Source organism: Eptatretus burgeri, chromosome 18 (assembly GCF_056783735.1).
Source record: "Eptatretus burgeri isolate ZD-2024b chromosome 18, Ebu_testis_v1, whole genome shotgun sequence".
Classification (NCBI taxonomy): Eukaryota; Metazoa; Chordata; class Myxini; order Myxiniformes; family Myxinidae; genus Eptatretus; species Eptatretus burgeri.
This window is the reverse complement of record NC_140978.1, coordinates 26,358,313-26,385,677: the sequence shown is the minus strand read 5'-3', so window position 1 is coordinate 26,385,677 and position 27,365 is coordinate 26,358,313. Positions and strand designations below refer to the sequence as shown.

The 27,365-nt window shown below is 43.9% G+C and overlaps 1 protein-coding gene across 2 annotated transcripts in view; it reads right to left on the bottom strand.

Moving 5' to 3' along the window:
* Positions 1-27,365, bottom strand: part of RAD54L2 (RAD54 like 2) — a 93,532-nt gene that overhangs the window by 44,409 nt on the left and 21,758 nt on the right. For both annotated transcript variants that reach the window (XM_085863502.1, XM_085863501.1), the window contains exon 9: positions 117-319. In XM_085863502.1, the coding sequence (XP_085719628.1) occupies positions 117-319 (203 nt within the window). The remainder of the gene's footprint in view (positions 1-116; positions 320-27,365) is intronic.

The window sequence follows — 27,365 nt, the reverse complement described above, 5'->3', positions numbered from 1 at the left end:
TTATTCAAAGCACAAAGTAACAGAAATAAATTAAATAACATACACATCACTTAATTAACATAATTATCATTATGTAAGGAATGAGATGGGGAAAGAAATGAGAGTGGGGCAAATACCTTCCAAGCACTCTTGATGCCTGTCCTCATCATTTAGGTCGATGACATCAGTGTCGACAGCCTTTTTCACCTTGCGCTTCCTCCCACCGCCACTCCGGAGACCCTTGCGCAGGGACAGGAGGCGGTACATCTCATAGCCCATGAGCAGAACCCCACCTTCAGTGCTCCATGTCTTGATTACACGGATGCGAGCTGTGGTTGATCTGCATGTGTGGGAGTTGACCGATGGCAAGGTAAAGCTCAATGTCACAGCCTTGAACGAGCCAGACAAACTTCTATATCCGAAACTAAAACAGAATTTTTTTTTGAGGACAAATCAACACAGGACATACAAAATTGGCACCTGGAATCGTAGCATCATGAGGCTATTGCTCAGGTGGTATTGCCAAACAGGGTTGAGTTGACACAAAGAAACAGTATTACATGATTTCCTTGTCACATGAATATCATTGTGGAGATGAGAACAATCAGCACTGTAAACAATACCATCTGGAGCACCACAAGTGCCCTTTAGCTCCAGTCTGGCATGTCTAGCGTTCGTTCCCCGTGCTCTGCATGACATTTTGGCCAAATGTGCGGTCACCTCCACAGGAAGACATTTTCATTCAACTTCAGTGAGGAACATCTCATGATATGACAACCCCCCTGAGTGCAAGCCCATTCATTGGTGGGCAGAATTCCACACCAAGACATTTCCAGGTGTGCACATGCACCCATTTCAACTTGTGATTACACAACTTTTTACAACAACAAAACTAGAAGGGCACTCGGTGGAGCGCATACCTCCGCCACGCAATGCCTGATCCACGAGAACATATCGGACCCATTACATTTTTGAAATGTCATGCTATTCAGTACCATATCGGTTTTGGCCTGATCTCTCAATGGTGAAGAATCACTTTAAAAATTAAATAATTCTCGTATCCAGATCCGGATTCAGATCTTCACCAAAATCTAATCAGTTCGTCCTTGTCACACACCAAACCTGTCCAAAAATTTCATCTGGATCTATCCACAACTTTTTGAGATATCCTGTATACAAACAGACAGATAGAGACAGAGACATACAGAGAGGGCTGAAAACATAACCTCCTTCACCTTTGATGCCGGAGGTAAACAAGCTCAAATGAGCTAAGATCCTCGTCCTCTTAATGATGATGTCATAAAAATGAATATGACGTCATTGTGATGTATCAGGTTTGCGATAAATTATCTGTGCTAATGCCCGGCTTGATTCCCGCAAACAAAATTCAAACAGCTTGCCGAGTTTCGGAGATAATGGTTTAGGCAATTTCCATTAGCGGTGATATTATGACGTCAATTTTTTTTCTAGGAAGAATTTCCAAAATCGGAGATGGTTACTGCCTGCACGTGGGCTTTCTGCATATACATGGCAAGTTTCACGAAGATCCGATGAAAACTCTGGGTTGTGAAATAAAAAATGTCAAAAAATAGGAATGACGTCATAAAAAATGATATGACGTCATCATGATGCATCATATGTGCGGTAATTCATCTCTGCTAATGCCCTGTTCGATTCCCGCAAACAGAATTCAAAAAGCTTGCCTAGTTTCGGAGATAATTTTGACGTCACAACTTTTTTTCTTGGAGGAATTTTCAAAATCGGAGATGGTTACTGTCTGCGCAGGGTATTTTTACATATACATGCCAAGTTTCAGGAAGTTTAGATGAAAACTGTAGGCTGTGAAACAAAAAAGTCCACAAGAAGAAGATGAAGAAGATGAAGAACAACAACGTGAGTAAGACTTAGAGATCCTCCACGAGGATCTAAAAACCCAACTCCAACTCAATCGAGGCAACAGACGCTTTTTTCCAGGAGAACATAGGGAGTCATTGAATGACGTGTTTGGTATCCCCAAATGCTTCCACACCGATTGAAGGGTTGGCCGGGATCCAAAACCCCTGACAGCATGACGGGTCGGAAACTGAAGGCTGGTACCCGAGTTTCCAGGACCAGCACATGTTGTGTCAGAATGAAATCACTCTAAAACATCGAGTGTGGAGGGAGGTGTACCCCAGCATCCATCAATCACTCATTCCATGCTCATTGTGTAGGGATGGTGAATGATGACCGTGACAGGACAGAATTGGTTGACTCAGTCATCACTGATAGAACTCGGTAAGATTTCAAAAGCTTCAAACTTGTTGATCACCGAGATCTCACACAATCAACCCCCCAGTCCAAGGTGTTTGTCACCGATTCGAATTTGCTTCCTTCATTCATGACACCATTGTGAGGATGTTTCTCACAGGAGAACACCACCGATCTCATTGCCTCTGACTGTGGAACCTACTATTTTTATGAAAATTCAGCTTGTATCCGTCAGTTTCAATGAAATGATCAATATGATTAAACCTGGAGAGTTCGTTCCTGGAACTGGTTTTATGAATTCGTCATTGACAGGCCTCAACTGTAACTCTTCCCGAACAACATACAGGATTCCTATACCTTTGATATGCCGTTCAGCATATTCCACAAACTGTTTGGCATTTGTCAAGACAACTTTTGATGCTTTTACATCAGAATATACAGAAGTTTACACAGGTTTGCCAATTCCATCTACTGGACCTTTTCCATGATGTGACTCAAAGTAACTACGTGTGATGTTCAAGTCAAAAAAAATGCAAAGCAAAACTTGTTTTCGAATTGTCTTCTACAACCATCGGAGCAAAAATGGACTGCAGTGAGAGGTTTTGACGAAATCCCTGATACATGATATCAGCACGTTATTGAAGTGGCATGCAACATATTTCACAAAAAATGAAGCTGGAATTCCATCCCGTCACAAGATTTCTGTCCCATTACAAATGTTTGAATTGTTTGAAGAGGATTATTATGGACTCGCAAATAAAATCCGTCACTTCGCAAATGGGAAGATTAAAGGGGGAGGGGGAGGTAGTAAGTAGGAGGGGAGAGAGGAGGGAGAGAGTAGGGAGGGTAGGGTGAGGGGAGTGAGAGGAGGGGGAGCGAGGAGGGAGGGGGAGCGAGGAGGGAGGGGGAGTGAGGAGGGAAGAGGATGGAGTGAAGAGAGAGGAGGGGGAGCGAGGAAAGAGGAGGGGGGAGCGAGGAGGTAGAGGGATCAAGGCAGGAGGAGGATTGAGGAAGGAGGGTGGAGTGAGGAAGGGTGTGGAAAGGGAAGGCAGTGTGAGGGGAGGGCAAGGGAAAGAAGCATGAAGGGAGAGCAAGGGAGGGCAAAGGAAGGTAGCACGAGGGGAGCGCAAGGAAGGTGGCATGATGGGAGCGCAAGTAAGGCAGTGTGAGGGGAGGGTTCGTCTAAACATAACCACCATCCGGACATAACCACCATCCAGACACGTCAAGGGAAGGCAGCGTGAGGGGAGGGCAAGGTAAGGCATTGCGACGGGAAGGTCTGGCTGGACATAACCACTGTCTGGCACGTCCGGAGATACCACCATCCAGATACGTTCGGAGAGAGAGAGAGAGAGAGAGAGAGAGAGAGAGAGAGAGAGAGAGAGAGAGAGAGAGAGAGAGAGAGAGAGAGAGAGAGAGAGAGAGAGAGAGAGAGAGAGAGAGAGAGAGAGAGAGAGAGAGAGAGAGAGAGTAGAGAGAGAGGGTGTAGAGAGAGAGTGTAGAGAGAGAGAGGGTGTAGAGAGAGAGAGGGTGTAGAGAGAGAGGGTGTAGAGAGAGAGGGTGTAGAGAGAGAGGGTGTAGAGAGAGAGGGTGTAGAGAGAGAGGGTGTAGAGAGAGAGGGTGTAGAGAGAGAGGGTGTAGAGAGAGAGGGTGTAGAGAGAGAGGGTGTAGAGAGAGAGGGTGTAGAGAGAGAGGGTGTAGAGAGAGAGGGTGTAGAGAGAGAGGGTGTAGAGAGAGAGGGTGTAGAGAGAGAGGGTGTAGAGAGAGAGGGTGTAGAGAGAGAGGGTGTAGAGAGAGAGGGTGTAGAGATAGAGATAGAGATAGAGATAGAGATAGAGATAGAGATAGAGATAGAGATAGAGATAGAGATAGAGATATGGGGGTAGGGGAGTTAGCAGAAAATATGTATGCTTTATGAACAACACACACACACACACACACACACACACACACACACACACACACACACACACACACACACACACACACACACACACACACACACACACACACACACACACACACACACACACACACGTCATGTGACAGGTGGAAAAAATTTGGCTCTGTAATTGAGAAAACACGTTAATATGGTGAACGGCTCGGAAAACAAGTGTTATCAAATGTATTTTGCTTTGAAACTCACAAAGAGTACGCTGCTGAGGTTAAAAGTTTAAAACTCCAAGATACGGGATGAAACTTTGCCACCACAGCGCCCACATAACCAAGCATGCAGGCATACACACACTCGCAGAGTCCCTAAATTACAGATCCAAATATACCCACATATGTGCCTCTACCTTGTAGCAACTGCTGACTGTACATCCCGATCGGGACACGACCTGCACTGCCGTCCACTGTAGGGCACTCGGCAAGCAGCTTAAGCACTCAAGAAACCACTCCAATTAAATGGTTGGCAAGCAATAACTATGTCCAAAAGTCCAAACTAGATCCGAATAAGACAAATGAACACTTATTTAGCAGTTGGAACCCCTGCTAAGTTCAATTCTGGAGCTTAAACTTTGTAATTTGGCTTCGTTTAAGAGATTCTCAAGGTAATCACATGGGCGGAAATGAAATAAAGTCATGAACACTGGCATCTCCTGGCGTTTATAAGCATTGTAATGTACCCAGTAATTCATAGCTTTGATGAACAGGCATTCGATAAAACGAGTGAGGAAAGGGGGGGGGGGAACTTTATCATCAAGAAATTGTTGCAGCCTGTTAAAAGTCAAGGTATGGTTGAGCAGGCCAAAAAACATGGCGGCTTCAGACCCCGGCGAGTTAACCCAAGATACGCATGAAGATCCCAGTGAGCGAGGTGGCCGAGGATCGCCTGATGAAAGATATAATTAATAATGCCGTTAATTATCTTCGAAAGGTGTGTTTTAATTAACCCAAACACCCAATTTTCACTCTTGCACTTCCTTAGAGTTCCCTTAGTATACATGCAGAGCTTCTGGCTACTAGGTTTTATAGTTTTGGAGTTATGTAGGAGACACACACACTTATTCGTATAGATTATTATCAAATAATCTCAAGACCACTGAGAAGTGCATATTAATCATTGGTAGTCGCTAAAGACTTGAAAAATTTGAATGTTTAATGAGAGGTTGAAAGTTTTTCAGTTCAAAAAGCGACGAGACAGAAAAATCAAAGGGGTGGTGACCCCGGTTACTCGGCTTCAAAGGTCATAATATTCAATTATTATGTAGCACAAGGTTACATGTTTGTGTCAATATGAGGGACATTTGGTTTCGATCATCAGAATGGGAAATATTCATGTTTCAGTCCCGTCACAACAAAATCTGCACATTTCCCAAGAAAAACACCTCCAAAGTGTACAGATTACAAACTTTACTCTGAAATTCTACTCATGGCTACATCCTACCAATATTATATTATCAAATCATGCATAAATCAGTCACCACTTTCAAATTTTGATGACAGTGTTCACAGGTTTTGGATCCAGCCCAGCTGCAAAATCAAATAAAAGAAACAAAGAACAGATCTCGTGTGCAAAACACCATTGTCATTTTGTATTACGAGAAACACCGGCTACCCTCAGGAGCATTGGCAAGTCGTTTTAGGGAAGGGGAGGTGGGGTGACCGAACCCTGGTTACGACCAACACGTATGTAAAATTTGGTGGAGATCGGGCCAGCCCTGTTCTTTTCCACGATTTGCAGATCTACATACTGTGAGAAAAACCATGTTCTCACCAAATTTAGTGTCCCGCCCACAACGTCACGTGACCTTTTTCAGGTTCCCAGGGATTGGTGGGCTAGTCGGCACGTGGTGGGTGGACCACGCGAGAGCTGGGACGCCATTGCTGGCAACAGACGTGGCTCTAGGATCGGGAGTGGAAAAATATATCGAGCGCTCCAAATCGCATGTTTTATAAGCGATTTTCAAGTGATTTTCAAGACTCTCGACAGCACAGTCGCGCTGATCGTTGATAACTCCGTCTAAAAGGATTGAGTTAAATTGGGACGAGTGTGATCGTTATTCCCGGCTATCGTCGAGCGGAGCTGTGAGTTGTACAACCTGTTTTTGGAACTCTATTGTTGCCAAGAGTTCTGGCAGGTTTTTGTGTTGTGTAATCAATTCTGTTACCAGCCATTTTTGAGATCGAGGCAATAAAATATCATGCCTACCCCTAGAAGCCGATTTGAAACACAGTGGTGTGATTTGTTGTTCTCTTTGTCCACACGTGGACTGCTTGAAGTTCGGACATTAACGTCAGTATTCCGTGCTGGAAGATATTAAACAGCGGGATCATGACAATACATACACACGTACATACACAGATTGTCTTATTTAATATAGTAGGATGTCAGTTTCCAAGACATGCTCCCTCAAATAAGCAGAGCAACTTGTGGCCTAATGCACAGCCCTCTGCTTGGGTGAGGGAACATGACCTGCAGCCTTTTTGCATCTGCAACTCCAGGAGACAGACTCATAGCAGGTTTTGGAGGGAAATAAGGGTATTAGGTGCCCTTGGAAAACTTCCAGCTTTTGTGAACTCCCACCACTCCCCTCCTCAAAGAAACAATCAACATTTGAAAATGCATATTGTGCATTAGCATGAATAAAACTTCTGAATATATAATTACAGATTGATTTTAACTGAAAAAGGCAAATCTGATACCAACTGTATAAGATATTCTCAAAGACCTACACTTTTAATAATACTGTATATGTACTCCAATAAATGCACATGATAATGTGTAATATGGATCATGTGATGTCATACAATGTGTTCCTGCAACAAAGTTGATCATTACAACTTAAGAATTTAACTTTCCATGCTTTGAGTTTACCAAATGTAGAAACAAGTTCCTTCAGGTGAATGTTTCGTGCAATTTCATGTTCTATTGACGAGGTGGATAGCTCACCCAACAAACGTTTGTTGCATCACTGAGGAACGAATGTATGTTTTGATCAACTTTAGCTTGTAAAAGCTTCGCTCATCATTGGTCACAGAAACAGGGACGGTGAAGAGGATGCTGAGAATAAAACAATGTGTTGCGGACATTATCTATGAGGTTATTTTTACAAACAAAATTCAAAACATCTTGTGGTCGTGACAACTCGAGAAATCGTCTTGCAATTCACTCGCAGTCGTCAACGAACTCTTCCGCTGAACGTGCCGACTGCCGAGCTTTCTCTCCAGCAGATAACTCCGCAGCTTCAAGATTTTTACCTTGCGATCGTGCGCCATTGGTTTTCAAGCGGGCTGCTTGAGCCCCTGACACGCCCACCGTGACCAGCAATTTTCAGATGGCGTCGGTGGTTCTTCAACATACGATCAAGGGGTGTACTTTTGGTGTCCCCGGAGGAGGAGAGGGGGCGGTTTCACTGGCATCCGGAGTTGGCCAATAACAATAACAGTTCATACGAAAGGAAAAACACGTAAACAAACAGTCTGCTTGTTACGTCCACCACCGAAGGTGGTGATTGTGAGATTTTGTGGACCTCCACCACCGTTTGTGAGATACCTCTGCCACTGCCAGATGAGATTTTGTGGACAGGTTTGGTGTGTGGCAAGGACGAGCTGATTCGATTTTGGTGAAGATCTGGATCCGGATCGACCTACTAGAATTTTTTAAGCGATTCTTCACCACTGAGAGATAGGGCCAAAAACGATATGCTGTAGTGCTGTATAGCATGATATTTCAAACAATGTATTGGGCCCGATATGTTCTCGTGGATCAGGCATTACGTGGCGGAGGGATGCGCTCTTCCGAGTGCTCTTCTAGTTTACTTATGTAATCTCATGAATCGTTCTTTCATTCATGTTGTTTTTGCCGCCTCCAAATTTTACCACTCTCAGTGACTGCCAAGGTTGCCTAATGGTTGCATCAGCTTTAGGGATCAGGCAGCATCCTCTAGTGTGGTGCAGGCAGTCCATCATGATTGTTGATGTTGCTTCAGCTAGTTACCTCCACCACCGAAGTATTCACCACTTTCTGTCTGTCTGTCTGTTTGCAAGTAGGAAATTTTAAAAAGTTATGGATAGATTTGGATGAAACTCGAACAGGTTGGGTTTGTCACAAGGATGAATTGATTCAATTTTGGTGAAGATCTGGATCCCGAGAACAGATTTTTTTTTAATTTGTAAGCGATTCTTCAGCATTGAGAGATAGGGCCAAAAACGATATATGGGGTGTTCCAAAAAGACCTGGACAACTTTGGTTGCTAATATATTTAGTACAACAAATGATGGAACGATACGCTTTGTTATATATATATATATATATATATATATATATATATATATATATATATATATATATATATATATACATATACATATATATACATATATATATATATATATATATATATATATATATATATATATGTATATATATGTATATATATATATATATATATGTATATGTATATATATATATATATATATATATATATATACATATATATATATATATATACATATACATATACATATACATATACATATACATATACATATACATATACATATATATATATATATATATATACATATATCTATGACACATAAACTCATCAAATTTTCTGGATTTTCAAGTCTGGTGATTCAATGTAAATGAAAATGGCAACTCCACAGGAGAAAGCTCAGTGTGTCGAATGGTTCATCGAGATGAGATCTGACACGCAAGTTCAGCATAATTTCTGCACAGGGTATGGAAGGAATCCGCCATCACGGACTGGGATCAGAGAGTGGTACAAGAGGTTTAAGGAGACTGGAGACTGGAAGTTGTCAGAAACAGAAAAGTACTGGTCGACCAAGCACAAGTGCAGCAGATGTTGAACGAGTGAGTGAATCATTTCAACAAAGTCCAGAAAATCAAGTTGACTTGACGCACATCCAGAGAACTGGGCCGACCAACCACCACTGTACAGAGGATTTTTCATGAAAGACTGAAGCTTTATGCTGACAAGGTGCAGATTCTGCAGGAGCCCAAACCAAGTAACGGACCCAAACACAAGGAGTTTGCCTTGGAAATTCTCAGTCTCATAGAGGATGAAGAAGATTACCTGAAAAGGTCATGTTCACAGACGAAGCTTGCTTTCATGTATCGGGGAAGGTCAACTGGCACAATGTGAGGATCTGGGGCGTGGAAAACCCCCAAGTGGCCATTGAACACATACGCAACAGTCCAAAGGTCAATGTTAGGTGTGGCCTTCTCCATGACTGCTTAGTGGGTCCTTTTTTCTTTGCGGAGGATACAATGACCTCAACAATTTACATGAACATGTTGGAAGGATTCACCTTCCCAAAGATTTAAGACCTGCAGCAACCCGATATCATTTTTCAACAGGACGGCGCTTCCCTTCAGTGGGCCTTGGTCATTCGAGCCGTCCTGAATGAAAATTTTCCAGGTCGCAGGATTGGCCAAGACGGACCAACCGCCTGGCCTCCACGATCACCAAACATTACTACCCTTGATTTTTTTTTCTGCGTGCATTCGTTAAAGATGTCGATAACACCAAGCTGGCAAACCTTCAGGATCTTTGTTCTCGAATTACAGCTGCATGCACAGCAATGGATGCAAACATGCTGAGCCGAACATGACAAGAACTCTTGTATCACCTTGATATCCTGCGCGCAATAAACGGAGCTCACATTGAAGTGTATTGATGGTGTGCATAAAACTTTAAGAGTTTCTGTATCATACAAACCAAAGGGTATCATTGTATCATTTCTGGTTCTAAAATATATTAACAACCAAAGTTGTCTGGATCTTTTTGGAACACCCTGGAGAGCACGGTATTTCAAAAAGATACGGATGGTTTTGCATGAAACTCGGTGTATAGGTTGGGTGTATGACAAGGAAAACTTGATTCGATTTTGGTGAAGATTCAGATGTAGATCCGGCCCATCAGTGGGATCCAAAACGTAACGTGTTCAGCCTGGCGGAGGAATGCACTCTTCAGAGTGCCATTCGGGGCGTTCCATGTCAAGTGTACACATTTTTCAGCGAAATTTTGACACATCGTCTCAGATTTCACTCTTTTTTGTGCAAGTGTTTGTATCCACGGTAAAACTGTCAATTTTCAAACCTGGAGGCCCATCAGGGCCCATTTTAGCCCCCCCCCCCAAAAAATTTGGGTGCCCCCTGTTGACCCACAATCTTCGATGGCCATATCACAGGTTGTAGTGGTCCGATTTGAATGATCTTGGTATCAAAATGCTCATAAAAGCGAGATCTTTCGAATCTCGTGAAGTAAAATCACTCCGAAACAGTAATTCAAAAAGTTATAGTTTGGGGCACCTTTTGACCTTGGCCTCCCGCCCCCCAGCCAAACTGATGATCCAGATTTTTTCGTGTGAGAATACCCCTTCATATACTCCAACACCTCAGCATAAATGAAAATGGGATCTCAATGGGATCAAGTGTGATGATGGTTTTATTGTTCGGGGTCCACATATCACTACTTCTTGATTCGACATTGGGCGACGTTTGCCGTCATCGTTCCAATGACATCACCTGCTGGCAGGCGACTTCATGTCTGAAATTGACAATCATCATCTCTGGACTATTATATATATACATATACATATACATATACATATACACACACACACACACACACACACACACACACACACACACACACACACACACACACACACACACACACACACACACACACACACACACACACACACACACACACACACACACACATATATTGCATCATTTGCAAAAAAATATTCTGCCTATTGTGTCTATTGATTTTTAAGTGCACATTTTTTGTATAACCATCATCGAATTAAGCTATAAATGGGATAATCTCAGTTTTTGCATATTTTGCAGTAAGCATGGCGACTGAAGATCGAAAGGAGTTCCGAAAATACTGTTGCGATCCGTTCAGCTGCCATAAAACGAAACAACGAAAAGATCTTCGCAATGTGTCAAATAATATGTTGATGAAATTTTCATCAAAGGTGAAAAAAGATGACAGACTTTGTACTTCATGCATAAAAAAAAAAAAACTTTCTCAGTTGTCACCAGAGCGTATTGAAGAATCATCTTCGACCAGTTCGCAATTATCATCAGAAGGTAGTATCGAAAGCATTGCAGAATCTATTTCGAGAGATGAGGACGAGGAGGTTTTTGAGCGAGAAGCAGAAGTTGACCTATTAAACCAGTCGTTATCGATGATAGGCGAAAGCCCATTCGACAAACAAAAGGCGGAAAGGAACCCAGCATACGTTCCTGAAAAGCGAAGTAAAGTGAAAGATTATGTGCGAAAAAAAATTAGAACGAGTTGCTGGACCAAGCACTATGGAGAAAACACAAAATACAGCGTCAAAATGTGATGAAAACTGCATGCCAGAGGTGATCAAAAGCCTGAAAGAAAAATACGTTGTTTCGAGCCGTTCAGAGCAAATACGTATACTGACAATATTTGCTCGGAATATGAGCATCAGAGGGATGATGAGTGAATTCAGTTGCTCCCAAAGAATGGCTGTGCAAGCCAAAATTTGAGAAAGAAAATGGTATGCTACCGTCTCCAAATCCCAAACAGGGTAAAATATTGCCTGACGAAGTGAAATCCGCCGTAACCGAATTTTACGGAAGTGGTGAAGTCAGCCGAATAATGTCGGGAAAAATGGACTGTGTGGTGGTCAGGAATGAACGTGGAAAAGACAAAATTCAAAAGTGCCTGGTACTAAACAATCTCAAGGAACTGTTTCAGAAATTCAAAGAGAAGAACCCTGGCTTGAAAGTTGGATTAGCGAAGTTCGCCATGCTCCGTTCCTCGGAGTGTGTCCTGACCGGTTCAGGCGGTACACACAGTGTATGTGTATGTACGATACATCAAAATGTGAAACTCATGATGTTTGGTTCCTAAATGCCACAGATAGCCGAACTTCCTAGCTATCATCATGTGATAGCATGCATAGTTTGTAACCCAGCACAACCGGCATGTTATTTCAGAACTTGTGAAAGTTGCCCATCAATTGAAGACTTCAAAACCGACCCACGGAGTGCTTATGAACTAGTTTACGAGAGGATATTGATGAAATTAAGTTTAAACGGTGGACATCCACCAACAGTTCTGAACTGAGCTCCATGGTCCTGCCTTTGGAAGAATTCATTAATCAATTCTGTGAACACGCAGTGAAATTAGTGAGACATGACTTCATTGCCAAGGCCCAATCTCAGTTTCTGAAAAATAAGAAAGACAAAATCGGTGAAGGAGAATTTGTCATTATTGGAGACTTCTCAGAGAACTATTCGTTTGCCGTACAGGATGCGGTTCAAGGATTCCATTGGAACTGCTCGCAAGCGACAATTCACCCCTGGGTTTACTATTTCAAATCGGACGATGACGTATTAAACCGCGATTCGTTCACGATTATATAAGAATGCAATACTCACGACGTTGTCTCAGTCCACCTCTTCCAAAGAATGCTCATTGAACACTTGAAATCTAGCTTTGGAAATGTAAAGAAACTTTACTATTTCTCAGACGGTTGCGCTGGCCAATATAAGAATTGCAAAGCCTTCATAAACCTATGCCGTCACAAATCAGAGTATGGTATTGACGCAGAATGGCATTTTTTGCCACAAGTCATGGCAAGGGCCCTTCAGATGGCGTGGGAGGTACAGTCAAACGAGAAGCAACACGTGAGAGCCTGCGTAGACCTTACGACAGTCAAATTATTTCTCCAAAAGATCTTTTCGCCTTTGCTGAAAATGGTTTGAATGAAATGAAGTTCGGTTACGGGGTCCAAGAGGCGTATGACTCGGAAGAACGAAATCTGGAAGAAAGGTTAAAAATGGCCAAAACCATAGCTGGAACTCAAAAACTTCATGCTTTCATCCCTATTTCTGAAACTGCTCTTCAAGTACGCAAATTCAGCCTTAGCGAGGAACACCGTATAGAGTCAGCTATTTCAAAATCTTCACCAACTTTTAACGGGAAACTCTCAGGTTATGTCACAGTGCACTATGATGGAAAATGGTGGCTTGCCTGCATCAGGGAACCCTTTCAGGACACTCATGAAGTGAAAGTGAATTTTCTTCATCCAAACGGGCCTGCAAATAGTTTCTTTTTTTTCTGACATTGAAGATCACTGCATTTTAGACATTTCTGATATACTTCTTTCCGTAGAACCAAAAACTGCAACAGGTAGAACCTACACAATCAGTAAAAAAGAAACACAGCTGTCAAATAAAACATTGGTTGGCAAAAAATCTTGATTATAATATGCTAGGAAAAACTCTTACTCATACTCGTATCGCTTCCAGTTCCTGCATGTGCATGTGGAAAATTTATGTACAATATACTTGTTAGAAAGTCTTTGCTGTTTACCACGTGTATGAACGTCTGGTTCTGTTGTGCCCATAAATGTTTCATGCAATCTATGAATGCCATGTTAGTGTAGTGCAAGCCTGTAATTCTTGCCTTTCTTGGTGATTTTCCCACCGGATATAGGGAGAGCTTCCGGTTTCTTGTTGGTTGGTGTGAGTGGACTTTCACCATTTTGCCTTTGCTTGCTGAGCGAGACTTTCGCTATTTGTGCCGTTACATCAATAAACCATTGTGCAGAAAGGAACTTCGGTGTCTCGTCTCATCCAAACCGTTTGATCATGGTATTTTCCTAGATCCGCTGTTCATCGTTATCCTCCGTACCAGCAGCCTTACCGTAGGATTCCAGAACCTACCTTTCATGGTCCTTCGAGCCAGATGACCGAACAGCTGGACAAGGAAACCATGGACGAGAATATCGCCAACATCCTGACTGCCGACAGTACTCAAACATCCGACAATACCAGCGACATTATTCCGGTTAGTCCTTTAACCACTAGTGTCACAAACCCATTTGTCTCTGTTTCCACGGCCGCTGTCAGCTCCATCCCAGCTGTGTCCATATCAGCGACCAAATTACCGGACCCGGCCATCATCAGCATTGGCAATGAATTACCGGCGTCTCCCCGAGCTGAAAGGAATCGACGTATGCCTGAACGTTTGAAAGACGATGTTCTTAACGACGTACCTTCGAACATGAGTGGTCCTTCCCTTAATCAAGAGAGTGGATCAGGTTCTTCCCATAGACGACATTTGTTAGGAAGCCATCAGCCAAAGACTGCCTCACAATGTAGTACACACAACCATAGTTCTGGCTGCAGTCGTGCATCTATTACATCCCAGCTCAGTGGCATCCAATCGGCTATTCTAAAGGAAAAACGAAAGCAGACCGAGCTGGAGGAATTAAGACGTCGATTGGAGGAGGATGAAATGGTTGAGAGACGTGTGCAACAACTGCAGGACGAAGCCCAACAAGCTCAGAATGTGGAGCTTCGAGCTCTGAGGGAGCGCGAATCCCTTACTGTTCCATCTAGCAAGACATGTACATCTAAGGCAGGCAGGACAGGAACTGGAGGAAGCACGACTGATAGTGTTATTCTTGGATGCAGGAGATGACACCCTTACCTCACCAGTCAGATGTCCGGTCAACACCACACAACAAGCGATTCCGAACAATGGCGAATCGTCATTTACTCCATCGGTTCAACCAAACAAACTGTTGTCAGCGCAGCTGCCGCTACTGAGGCCAGAGCCGGCAATAGCCATCACCGAGGACCTACAACCCACTCCTCAATTAAGGATGGATGACAATACATCACTCAATGAGAATGTAAAGCAAATGCAGCCAACTACATGTCTTGATGGTGTATCATCAAACCTGCCTCCTCATGGGTTGGCTACAGGGCACTCGGTAGGTGGACATGCCCCGGCATATTCATTCACTAACACCGCTCAATTCCAAGCTTCGAATTTCCATCCTAATATGTTGCCATGTCATCAGGCACCATACCGACCATCTTTGGTGACAGCACATGGGCATCCGCCTGACCCATCTGAGATGCCTGCAACACCCAACCTCATGGACCTGCTGATAGCTTCATCCTATGGGGTACCAAAACCGAGTATTCCTTATTTCCAGAGTGGCAGGGAAAGTGACTTTGCCCTTCTCAAGCTGGCATTGGATAGCTTGATGAGAAATCACACATACTTGTCAGAGGAATACAAATATCAAGTACTCTTAAGCCACCTGAAGCGACCGAGTGCGTACAAGCTTGCTAAGGGATACATGCATGATCCGAAGCCATACACAGTGGCCTTATGAGCCCTGCAGCACAAGTATGGACAGCCGAGGCAACTCGTACTGAGCGAAATTGGTGCTATCTTGAACATGACACCAGTGAAGACTGGAGATGCAGAAGTTGAAGCTTCAAATGAATCCTGGTTTGTCCCTCACCATATAGTCAGACACAATGGGAAGTATCGATTAGTATTCAACTGTTCGTTCCAGTATAAAGGCATGGTTCTCAATGCACACCTTATCCCTGGACCTGTGATGGGCCCTTCTTTACTTGGCGTCTTACCCCGCTTCAGGCAACATAGCGTTGCAATCTCTGGGGACATAAAAGCTGTGTTCCACCAAGTGCGTCAACTGCCAGAGGATAGGCCATTGCTTCGTTTACTGTGGCGCGACTTGAAGTGAGACAACCGACCCGATGCTTACGAATGGCAAGTCCTGCCTTTTGGAACAACATGCAGCCCTTGCTGTGCTACCTTCGCATTGCAAACTCATGTCCAGAATAACAAATGTGGCAATGAAGACGTTGTTAACTCGGTCAGCACTGCATTCTATGTTGATAACTGCTTGGACAGTCTAACTACACCTTCACAAGCGAAGCAGCTGATCGACAAGATGAGATGTGTTCTTTCCTCAGCAGGCTTCGAAATTAGACAATGGGCCAGCAATGTGTCATCAAAGGTAGAACATGTTCCAACAGAGGCACGCTCGGGATCTGCTGGAACTGTCACTCGGATGAGTTGACATACAAGTCCCGACCCATTGAATATGAGTCTCTTACATTGAGAAATATCTACAAGATTCTTGCCAGCCAATATGATCCCATCGGCTCTCTTGCTCCCTGCACTGCGAGAGCTAAAGTGTTGGTCCAAGACCTGTGGAAGACTCCGAGGAGTTGGGATGCTCCAATTGAGCCCGGAGATATTCGAGATTCGTGGCTCGCCTGGCAATGCGAGTTACCTGATCTCGAACAGGTCAGGTTCCCGAGATATTATCTTCCGCCTGGCACTGATCCTTCGACTTCTATCCATACTCTGCACATCTTCTGCGATGCTTCTGAACAAATTTATGGTTCGGTTGCTTACCTGCGTACCGAGGATGCCAATGGGGTGGTCCAAATTTCCTTCGTCCTGGCAAGATCCCGCATTGCTTCGAAGAGTCAATTATCCATGCCACGATTGGAGTTATCTGCTGCACTCACTGGAGCTCAGCTTGCCCACCTACTCCTTGAAGAGCTTACCTTGACTGTGCAGCAGGTGACTTTGTGGAGTGATTCAACGACTGTTCTCAACTGGCTCCACTCTGATTCCTGTTGCTATAAGATGTTTGTGGGCACCCGAGTGGCTGAAATACAGACACTTACTGATGGTCAGAATTGGCGTTATGTCAACACAAGGGACAATCCTGCGGACGACATTACTAGAGGCCTACCTCTACACAATCTGTGTCAGGATAACCGTTGGAGGCATGGTCCTTCATTCCTGGCGCGAGCTCCCGATCAATGGCCTCAATCGCCAAATATAGGTCAAAGCGATGTGACAACTTCGGAAGTCAACCTTCTGTGGAACAGTTTCGGCGGATATACAGACCCCACGCGACCCTTCACAGTTTGAGTCTTGGAACGACCTGGTTATGGCGGCACATCAGTGTCTCAACGGGGTGGCCTCAAATAAAGACTGTCCTACCTGAAGTGCTCACCAGCGTGGGGAAATAGAGAATCTTCTGCTTCAACGCTCACAGCATGATAGTTTTCCGGAAGAAGTCCAAATACTTGCAACGGGTAAGGATATACCCCTCAGAGGCCGACTGGCATCTCTCTCACCTGAATATGACCTCACTCTTGGTCTCATCAGAGTAGGAGGAAGACTGCGTCAGGCAGATATCCTTGAAGAAGATGCTGTGCATCCAATTGTTTTGGATCCTCATCACCCAGTAACCAAGCTCCTCATTCGAGAATATGATGACCAACTGCTTCAACTGCGAATTCTCGCTGAAGTACGTCGCAAGTACTGGGTTTTACGTGGTCGAGAGGTTATTCGTCGACACCAACATCAATGCCAAGAGTGCCGGAAATGGCGCGCCAACCCAGAGGTGCCAAGAATGGCTGATCTACCACCTGCACGATTACAACTATACAAGCCTGCCTTCCACTCTACTGGAGTGGATTGCTTTGGTCCTTTTACCATAAAAATTGAAAGAAGGACAGAGAAGCGCTGGGGTATAATCTTCAAGTGCCTCACCACCCGCGGTGTACATTTGGACCACATTTGGACCACATTTGGAGGGTCTCAATGCCGATTCCTTTCTAATGTCCGTTCGTCGCTTCATCGCTCGCAGGGGGAAACCTCACGAGATCTTCTCGGACAGAGGAACCATTTTCCGAAGAGGAGATGCTAAGCTTCGCCAAACCTTCTCTGCCCTCAATCCTGTTCTCGCTCAGCATCTCGCCAAGCAAGGAGTGAGCTTTCACTTCAACCCGCCCAATGCACCGCATTTTGGCGGAGTATGAGAGCGAGAGATCAGGTCGGTGAAAAACAGCCTACGGGTCATACTTGGAACCCGTACTGTGACGGAGCCTGTGCTGCGTACAGTCCTCATTAAAGTTGAGGGCATCCTTAACTCCAAACATTTGGGTTATGTGTCTTCGGACGTTGCTGGTATTGATCCTGTTACACCCGCTGTGTTATTGATGGGACGTCGTGACGCATCGCTACCTCAAGTGGTGTATCCTGATACGGAGCTTCTTCTTGGACGCCGTCGCTGGCGTCACAGCCAGATCCTTGCCGATCACTTTTGGTCGAACTTCATCAAGTATTACCTCCCAAGTCTCCAGCTTCGGCAGAAGTGGCAGAAGGAGAGCAGGGAGTTGACTACAGATGATGTGGTGCTAATCGGCGATTCCCAGTTGCCTCGTGCCAAGTGGCCAGTTGGTAAGGTCATGGAGACCTTTCCAGGGCCAGATGGCTGTGCTCGAACTGCCAGGATTGAAGTTTGTGGCAAGAACTATATTCGACCCCTCGCTAAACGGATCTGGCTGCCAAAGCTTGAGGACAATGAATGAGGGGCGAATGGATTGAGACTTTCTTTTTCTACAAATTTATTCCACAAATTTTGGGGTGGCTGTTAGAAAGTTTTTGCTGTTTACCATGTGTATGAACGTCTGGTACTGTTGTGCCCATAAATGTTTCATGCAATCTATGAATGCCATGTTAGTGTAGTGCAAGCCTGTAATTCTTACCTTTCTTGGTGATTTTCCCACCGGATATAGGGAGAGCTTCCGGTTTCTTGTTGGTTGGTGTGAGTGAACAGTAGCCATTTTGTCTTTGCTCGCAGAGTGGACTTTCGCCATTTTGCCTTTGCTTGCTGAGCGAGACTTTCGCTATTTGTGCCATTACATCAAGAAACCATTGTGCAGAAAGGAACTTCGGTGTCGCGTCTCATCCAAACCGTTTGATCACGGTATTTTCCTGGATCCGCTGTTCATCGTTATCCTCCGTACTAGCAGCCTTACCGTAGGATTCCAGAACCTACCTTTCAATACTGATACAGTGTATTGGAAATCTTGTGTTCAAATATTGTGCTATGTATTGTGGCGTATTGTGTCCAGCACCCGAGTCCCCGAACAATAAAACCATCATCACACTTGAACCCATTGAGATCCCATTTTCATTTATGCGGAGGTATTGAAGTATATGAAGGGGTATTCTCATACGAAAAAAATCTGGACCATCGGTTTGGCTGGGGAGCGGGGGCCCAAGGTCAAATGGCACCCCAAACTATAACTTTTTGAATTACTGTTTCGGAGTGATTTTACTTCACGCGATTCGAAAGATCTCGCTTTTACGAGCATTTTGATACCAAGATCAGCCAAATCGGACCACTACAACCTGTGATATGGCCTCTGGAAGATTGTGGGGCAGCCGGGGTCGCCCAAATTTGGGGGGCCCCTAAAATGGGCCCCGATGGGCCCACAGGTCTAAAAGTTGGTATTTTGAGTTTTTTCACCCAAGTGAATAAATAACAAACATATGGGGAGAAAATGAGGTATTAGTGTCAGGAGGGTGTGTACACTTGACATGGAATGCCCCATTCCAGTTGTAAAGCTGCTGTCACACCTTGACGTTTTCGCCAGCGTATGGCAACGTATCAAAATGTATGTAAGACGCTGGCTTACGTTGAACTTTTGATGTTTTTTTTTTAAAGATTCGGACGTATTCATAACGACTTGGTCTTATGCATAACGTATTAGTATCGGACACAGAACGTTTCGTTGTGTTATAGATAACTTATACCAACGAATGCTGAACCTGTTGTCGACCTTCACAACCAATGCCTAACGATAGTCTAACTTATGCATAGCGTGCTGCACGCATCGCCGACGATGACGTGGCGTAGGTTATGAAAAGGCTGCCGCACAACGATTCAAATCATAAATACATGAATTTCATACATTCTTGTTCTTTCATACATGAATATTGTTGTGGAGTCAAAAATATGAAGTGTACAGAAAGGGTCTTCCCAATTCCGATCTCTGAACAGCTCAATCAAATCACCGACAATATCAAGTCAAACATGATTGACAAGAAATACCAGGTATAAAACCAATTGATATCATCTGAAAAATTAAACACAAACAAGTTATCACATCTCAAGGTATTAACAACAATGCATTTATGCAATGCATAACAGTACATGGGATGACCACCAGTCTTCGGACAGTTAGTGTTGAGAAGTTCTTGAGGAGAAATCCAAGGTCTTCAAAAACCTGCTGCACAATCCCTGAATGTCACCATGTGCTGATATACACAAAATGTCCACAGGAAGAGAACACAAACCACAGAAAGTTCACAAGAGAGACAACATCCTCTGGCTAACCGTCAGAAAAAGGCACTGACAAAGGATTCAGCATGTGAGAGACGGAGTAATGGAGTTGCCACCAGCAAGGTAAGCCGCACGACCCTGGAAGGTACCAGCGGTTAAAGAGAGGAAGTGATTGCAGCTGGATAACAACGTGGGATTTTTCTTAGTTCTGGCAAAGCGAGTTCATCATCGAGTCCGAGCAAGTGAGTCCCAGGTAACCCAAGCCATTGTGTCACCATATTTGGAAAAGACTGGCAGAGTGTCACTTCCACTCAAAGCATGGAGCATCAGAACAGCACATGATGTACATTGTTTGGTCCAAGACAGGAAGCCAGTTCATGGGTAACCGAGTAGTGAAACCCTTTCCCCCATTTCAAAGGGAGGTTATAGCTCAGCTTGGGCTTGCAAAATAAAATCCTCGAAGTGGATCACAAGGTATCTGCTCATCAACAGTGGACTACCTGTTCCTTAACCTGCGAAAGAAAATCGCTGAGCGATCACATTTATACGGCCGAAGTGTCTGTAATTTCATTTGACAGTTTCAAATCTAAAATTTCCGAAGTGTCTGTGCATTCAACATTTGTCAGTGATGAAACATGTCTATTTGTCTGTCATAATACTGTTGTGCATCTTTCCCCAATCCCCAATTATCCAGGACACATTGTCAAGCAACTATCCAATACCAAAGGGCATTTGTCTTCAATTTATGGTGTTCCTGACAATACCAGTCATTGAGACAAGCAGAGAGACATCGTCCAATGATGACTGCCATCCTGGAAGTGTTAAACTCATCCTTAAACCTGCTCCTACTGTGACATACCGGACAAAGTGTATGTTTTTGATTTTCGAACATCACGGGACATAAATGGTGAAATTTTGTTTTTCTCGGAAATGACGGTTTAACCCAAATTAAAAAGGATCACTTTGAACCACTGCACCAGGTACACAGTTTCGTGTAGACACTTTCAACTGCCTCAACATCTGAAAATATTCATAACATATTGCTCTACATGTTTAGCAACTTTGGTTGTTGTTTCGTATGCAGCATGTGGCTGCTGGTTGCATCATTCCTGAAAGCGTAGCTTCCTGCACGCTGCACGTGCCAACATTCCTGAATTAGCTATTTGTACCACCCACTTCACACATGCCAATCTCTCATAATATTTGAATTATGGTTATCCAGTCAAGGCCACATCATTGTACTTCTGGAAATGAGTGAAAAGCTGTGAATGGGATCCAGAACTCACAAACACATCACAAGTTTCATTGATAAAACAGACATGTGACTGGGGATAGACAAAACCCACAGGACAAAGCCATGCCTCCAATGGAGGGCACTGAAACCAGGCCCATGAGGCAGGATTTATTCCCCCAGAGGACGAGCCAATTAATGGTGTACACACATGCGGTCAGAGCGCACACACGACAATGCCCACTGACAAAAAATAATATGCATTACAACAGCACAAGTCCTCACATGCTATGCCAAAATAAAATGACAATAGAAACACTTTATCAAACCTCAACATTCCCTTACACTAAATCTTATCTAAACACAGCACTTTAACTTCAAAGGATCAACAGCAGGCACGTTTTTGTTGGTTCACAAGCGCCAGCCAGAGTGACCACTATATTCGTTATGTGTATGTCTGTTGGGTAGTCAATCTAGTCTACCCTTATTATCAGTATTTCCATCGATATGTTTGTCTGTCTGTATGTATGTCTGTTCGGTCCAGTGCTCCGTTAATACAATGGCGATTTCGATGAAACTTGCTTGGTAGGTTCATACCATGACCTAGTTGTGTGCAAATGAGAACCGTTGCTATGGACCCATCCGTTGCTGAGCAACGGACCTTTGAAATTTTCAAAAAAAAATCTCAAAAATTAATATTTTCGAAAATCAAAAATCGGGCCACGAGCGACTGTGGGCAGTACATTCAGCCATGTTGTCAAAAATTTCCAGCTGGATCCTATGAAAACTGTCGGAGAAGATAGACTTTGAATGAACCCTGGTCAAAAATAGTAATAAAACGAAGTTCGTTAATCTCAGAGACTATGAGTCAGATATACATGAAACTGGTATGGTAGGTTCATGGTATGTCCGAGTTATGTGTGAGAAAGAACGGTTGCTATGGACGCTTTTGTTGGCTAGTAACGGCTGAAAAACGACTAAATTCGACATGATCGACTACCCATGTCCGCCTACCGGCTTGTTGGGTAGTCGATCTAGTCGAAAAAAAAAATCCCCAAAAAAATTTTTTTTGAAATTCGTTCTACTCTCATTATCACTTTTTCCGTCGATATGTTTGTCTTTCCCTCTGTTCAATCCAGTGCTCCGTTAATACAATGGCGATTTCGATGAAACTTGGTTGGTAGGTTCATGCCATGACTGAGTTGTGTGCAAATGAGAACCGTTGCTATGGACACCACCGGTGCCAAGCAACAGGACTTTGAAATTTTTGAAAAATCATAAAAAATTTATTTTTTCGAAAATCAAAAATCGGGCCAGGAGCGACTGTGGGCAGTACATTCAGCCATATTGTCAAAAATTTCCAGCCGGATCCTATGAAAACTGTCGGAGAAGATAGACTTTGAATGAACCCTGGTCGAAAACAATAAAAAAAAAACTAAGTTCGGTATATCTCAGACTATGAGTCAGATATACATGAAACTGGTATGGTCGGTTCATGGTATGTCCTAGTTATGTGTGAGAAAGAACCGTTGCGACGGACCACTCCATTGCCTAGCAACGGCCAAAAAAACTTCTAAATGTGGGGGTATTTTAATGAAAAAAACAATCTGCAGCATTAACCCTTGAAGCGAGAATCATGAATTTTCTTGTGCTTAATCCTCAGGTCATTCCCCATCGAACGGGCCCATCGCGTCAGGTTCTATTGGGTAGTCGACTACCCATGTCCGCCTACCGGCTTGTCTCTATTTGTTTGTCAATCGCCTACAGCTCACACTTTCAAACCAATCTTCACAAAACTTCACAACATGGTCGAGTTCATTGTAAGCAAGAAGCCTATTGTTTGAGGTCATAAGGTCAAAAGTCAACTCGTCAGATTTCTAAAATCATCAATTTCCATCCGATTGACTTGAAATTTGAAGAGATTTGCGTATTTATTCATTCAATACAACCACCAATTATTTTTGAGGTTAACATGGGCCAAAAGTCCACAACTTAGGTGCAGTTTCTAAAATCCTCAATTTTCATCCAATTGACTTGAAATTTTAAGATTTGCATATTTGATCATTGAATTCAACCACCAATTATTTTTTAAAGTCAAATTTGTTTTATGGATTTCGCAAGTACCATGCTCTGCACAACATCTTTCTTGTTTGTTTGTTTGTTTGTTGTTTGTTATTTGCGAAAATGGAAGATTTTTCAAGAACAGTATATTGGTTGGTTACGTGCGTTATTCTGTTTGTCTGTTTGTTTATATGTTTATCGCCTAGAGGTCACAATTTTAAACCGATATTCACGAAACCTCACCACGAGGTTAAGTTCATCATATGCAAGAAGCCTATTGTTGAAGTCAAACGGTCAACAAATTTGTCACATTCCAAAAATCCTCAATTTTCATCCGATTGACAAGAAATTTGAACAGGATTTGCATGTCAGGTCACTGAATTCAACTACCAATTATTTGTGTGCAGGATATCTCAAAACGTGGATGGATTTGGATGAAATTTGGTGGACGGGTTGGGTGTGTGACAAGGACGAACTGATTAGATTTTGGTGATGATCTGGAAGCAGATCCCGCTACAAGAATTTTTAAGTGATTCTTCACCATTGAGAGATCGGGCCAAAAACGATATATTGTTGAGGATTCGACGGTGGCGGGATTCGCACCCTACTCTTGACAGCCAAATGTTTAAGATTCGGCGTCACTTAACAGCACCGCCGTCTCAGGGGTTATAACGCCGGCTAGTTCGGCACAGGCCTCGGGTCACGATACCAACGTACACCAGGGTACCAGTTGGGGAAATAGACCCCGGCTACAGACTGGGTTTGTCAGAGACCGAGCGAAGTCTGCCAGTCCGTAGCCCATTTGGTTTTAAATACAAATCGAGCGGATTGTTCCTCAGCGCGGCACGAAAAGATTCAAAGCGGCAACTTTCATATGAATCAGCCAGATTTATTGGGGACACATCAGGGAAACAACACAAGCAAAGCATTCACGAACGTTATCATTCATCTATATCCCGCTCTTAACTAGGGAACTACGGATACGGGTTTCGAAGGGAACCCTGGCGAGATAAACCTTAGGCCTGGACGACATGCAGACAACATGCAGACAAGACACAGAGTACTTGGTGATGCCTCATGGACGAGGGGAAAGTGTCAAAGGCACGAATGCGGCTCGTGAGAAGCCGATGTCAACGGATTTGAGCGCCCAAGCTCGAGCATGCCGCGTGGCAAGATGGCGGCATCGTCCTTTTGTCACACCGCTCACGCACCAGCCTCGGCGAGTTCAGCCCCTGTAAGGTCGACGGCACAAGACAGTCAGTTCTATGGTGGGTTCCAGCTGGTTTCTCCAAGGTCCAGTATGCGAATCCAGGCCTGGCCTGTTCACGAGGCAAGGCCAAATTCGGGTGTTGGGCTGCGCAAACGGATCGATGGGATGAAAGACGTGTCGAGCCCTGCAGTGAGTAAGGACAGTCAGAGGCTCCGTGACTGGACTCCGGATGAACCTGTCGATGACCTCCTCATAAAGTCGATCGCTGACTCCCCTCATGCGGTTCCTCTTGCCTTTCGAGGCGGGCCTTTTCACGAAGCCGATCGCAGACTCACAAAGCCGTTCCCAGACCGACAAAGCAGCCAGTTCCTTTTACAGCAGATCGCAGACTCTCACAGCCGTCCCCAGACCGACAAAGTAGCCAGTTCCTTTTACAGCAGATCACAGACTCGACACGCCATTTCTAGACCGACAAAGCAGCCAGTTCCTTTTACAGCAGATCGCAGACTCGACATTAGCCGTTTCTTCCTTGCCTTCCCGGGGCTCACTCTTCTGGAACGCCTCCGGGGATAAGTCATTGGTCCATCCCTCCAGTCCACAGCCGCTCTCCAACAATGGGCTGCTGACACGTCTAGCTGACCGACACTCTCAGAGCGCTGGGCGGGGGCTAGTTAGAAGGGGGGAAGGAAAAAGAAGCAAGGCGCCTCTCGGTACACCACCACTGTACGAACACTGGACAGCTTGCTACACCTCCCGACACACGTCACGTCCGATTACCAAACAACCTGGCTAAAAATGCATTTAAGGGGGGATCTGGGCTAATCCTATATTTAATCACCCACTAAGGGCCCATTTCCGCAACAATATAGCATGATATCTCAAAAAGTTACAGATGGATTTCGACAAAACTTAGTGGACAGGTTGGGTGTGTGACAAGGATGAAATGATTCTATTTTGGTTTCAATTTTGATTCTATTCTAAATTAATGAATCTGTTGTCGTTTTATGTTGAATTAGGTGAATGCACTAGTTTTCGGGTGATTTTGATTAGGTGAATGCAGTACTTTCAAAAAAAAAATGTTATATGTTTTCAAAACATACGAGAAGGATCATTGAAAATATCCTGAAAAACATAGCTGCCATCACTTTTAGGTGTTCCCATTTATAATAACCTATATATATAAAAAAAAAAAAAATCGCACACGTGTCCGAAGGAAGCAGTTCAGTTTGGCATTTTTGATATGAAGTCGGCAAAGCCTAGAAATGAACGAAATACTTTCGAATTACCCTTTTGAACCCAACAAAATTACCATTTAGAACCCCTTATAACCATTTAGAAATACCCTTGAGCACCACCATTTGAAATCCTTGAGAACCCTTCTCAATTACCCTTTTCAATTTCCCTTTAGAACCCATTGGAATTGCCCTTTAGAACCCTCTAGAATTACCCTTTAGAGCCCTCAAGAATTACCTTTTAAAATTACCCTTTAGACCCCTCTCGAATTACCCTTTGTAACCCTCTAGAATTACATTTTAGAGCCCTCTAGAATTATCCTTTGGAACACTCTAGAATTACACTTTAGAGCCCCCCAGAATTACCCTTTGGAACCCTCAAGAATTACCCTTTAGAGCCATCCAGAATTACCCTTTAGAGCCCTCCAGAATTACCCTTTAGAGCCCTCCAGAATTACCCTTTGGAACCCTCAAGAATTACCCTTTAGAGCCCTCCAGAATTACCCTTTCGAGCCCTCCAGAATTACCCTTTGGAACCCTCTAAAATTACCCTTTGGAGCCCTCCAGAATTACCCTTTAGAATTACCCTTTAGAGCCCTCAATAATTACCCTTTGGAGCCCTCGAGAATTACCCTTTTGAGCCCTCTAAAATTACACTTTAGAATTAAACACGTCGAGGCAGAGTTTCTTTTTCATTTTTGATGGACGAATGGAAGGAAGGAACTTGCTAAATATTGAAGCGGCTTCACCACTAAAAAACAACAAAACATGGTGTGCTTTGTTCTACTGGGAGGAGGGGTGTTTGACATTGTATGCTGATTGGCCACAGCTCTATTACCAAAAAGCTTGCTATTGCTTGCCAAGCCAGCCATTCCTTGTGAACTGTTTCCTTGGAGTGCTTGCTTGATATGAATGCTTCAGCCACTTGATGAGAGCTCCACAAGCTTATTGGTAATGGAATATATCCCAGATTAATGCTGGCAGCAAGGCAATGTGGCTGACAACTGTTGCAATGGCAACATCAGTTGGATGGTGGAAGTAACAGAATCGTGTAACAAAAACAGGGTTTTGACAAACTTCTGTGGCTCAGAGCCGGGCCCAGACGTTTACTGGTTTCAGTGATTGCAAGGGACATGAAAGGGAAGTACGGATGTGGTTCGGTTGAGATGGATTTTTAAGATGTCAATATCCACGATGGAAAATATGCATCGGCAAGCATGGGCAGCAGACACAGTTGAACCTCAAGTCTCGGATTCAGCGGCGACCGTGACACAGCACAAGGACTTTGCTGTCAAAGCTCGCACTGGAAGCACTGGGATATTCCCAACCAGCTCTACCAACAACGAAACAACACAGCTCTGAATGCCATCAAGACCATCCCAAGCAGACGAGCCAAACTCTATCCTTACTCCATCACACTTACACAGCTCAGAATGCTCTGTCAACTGAC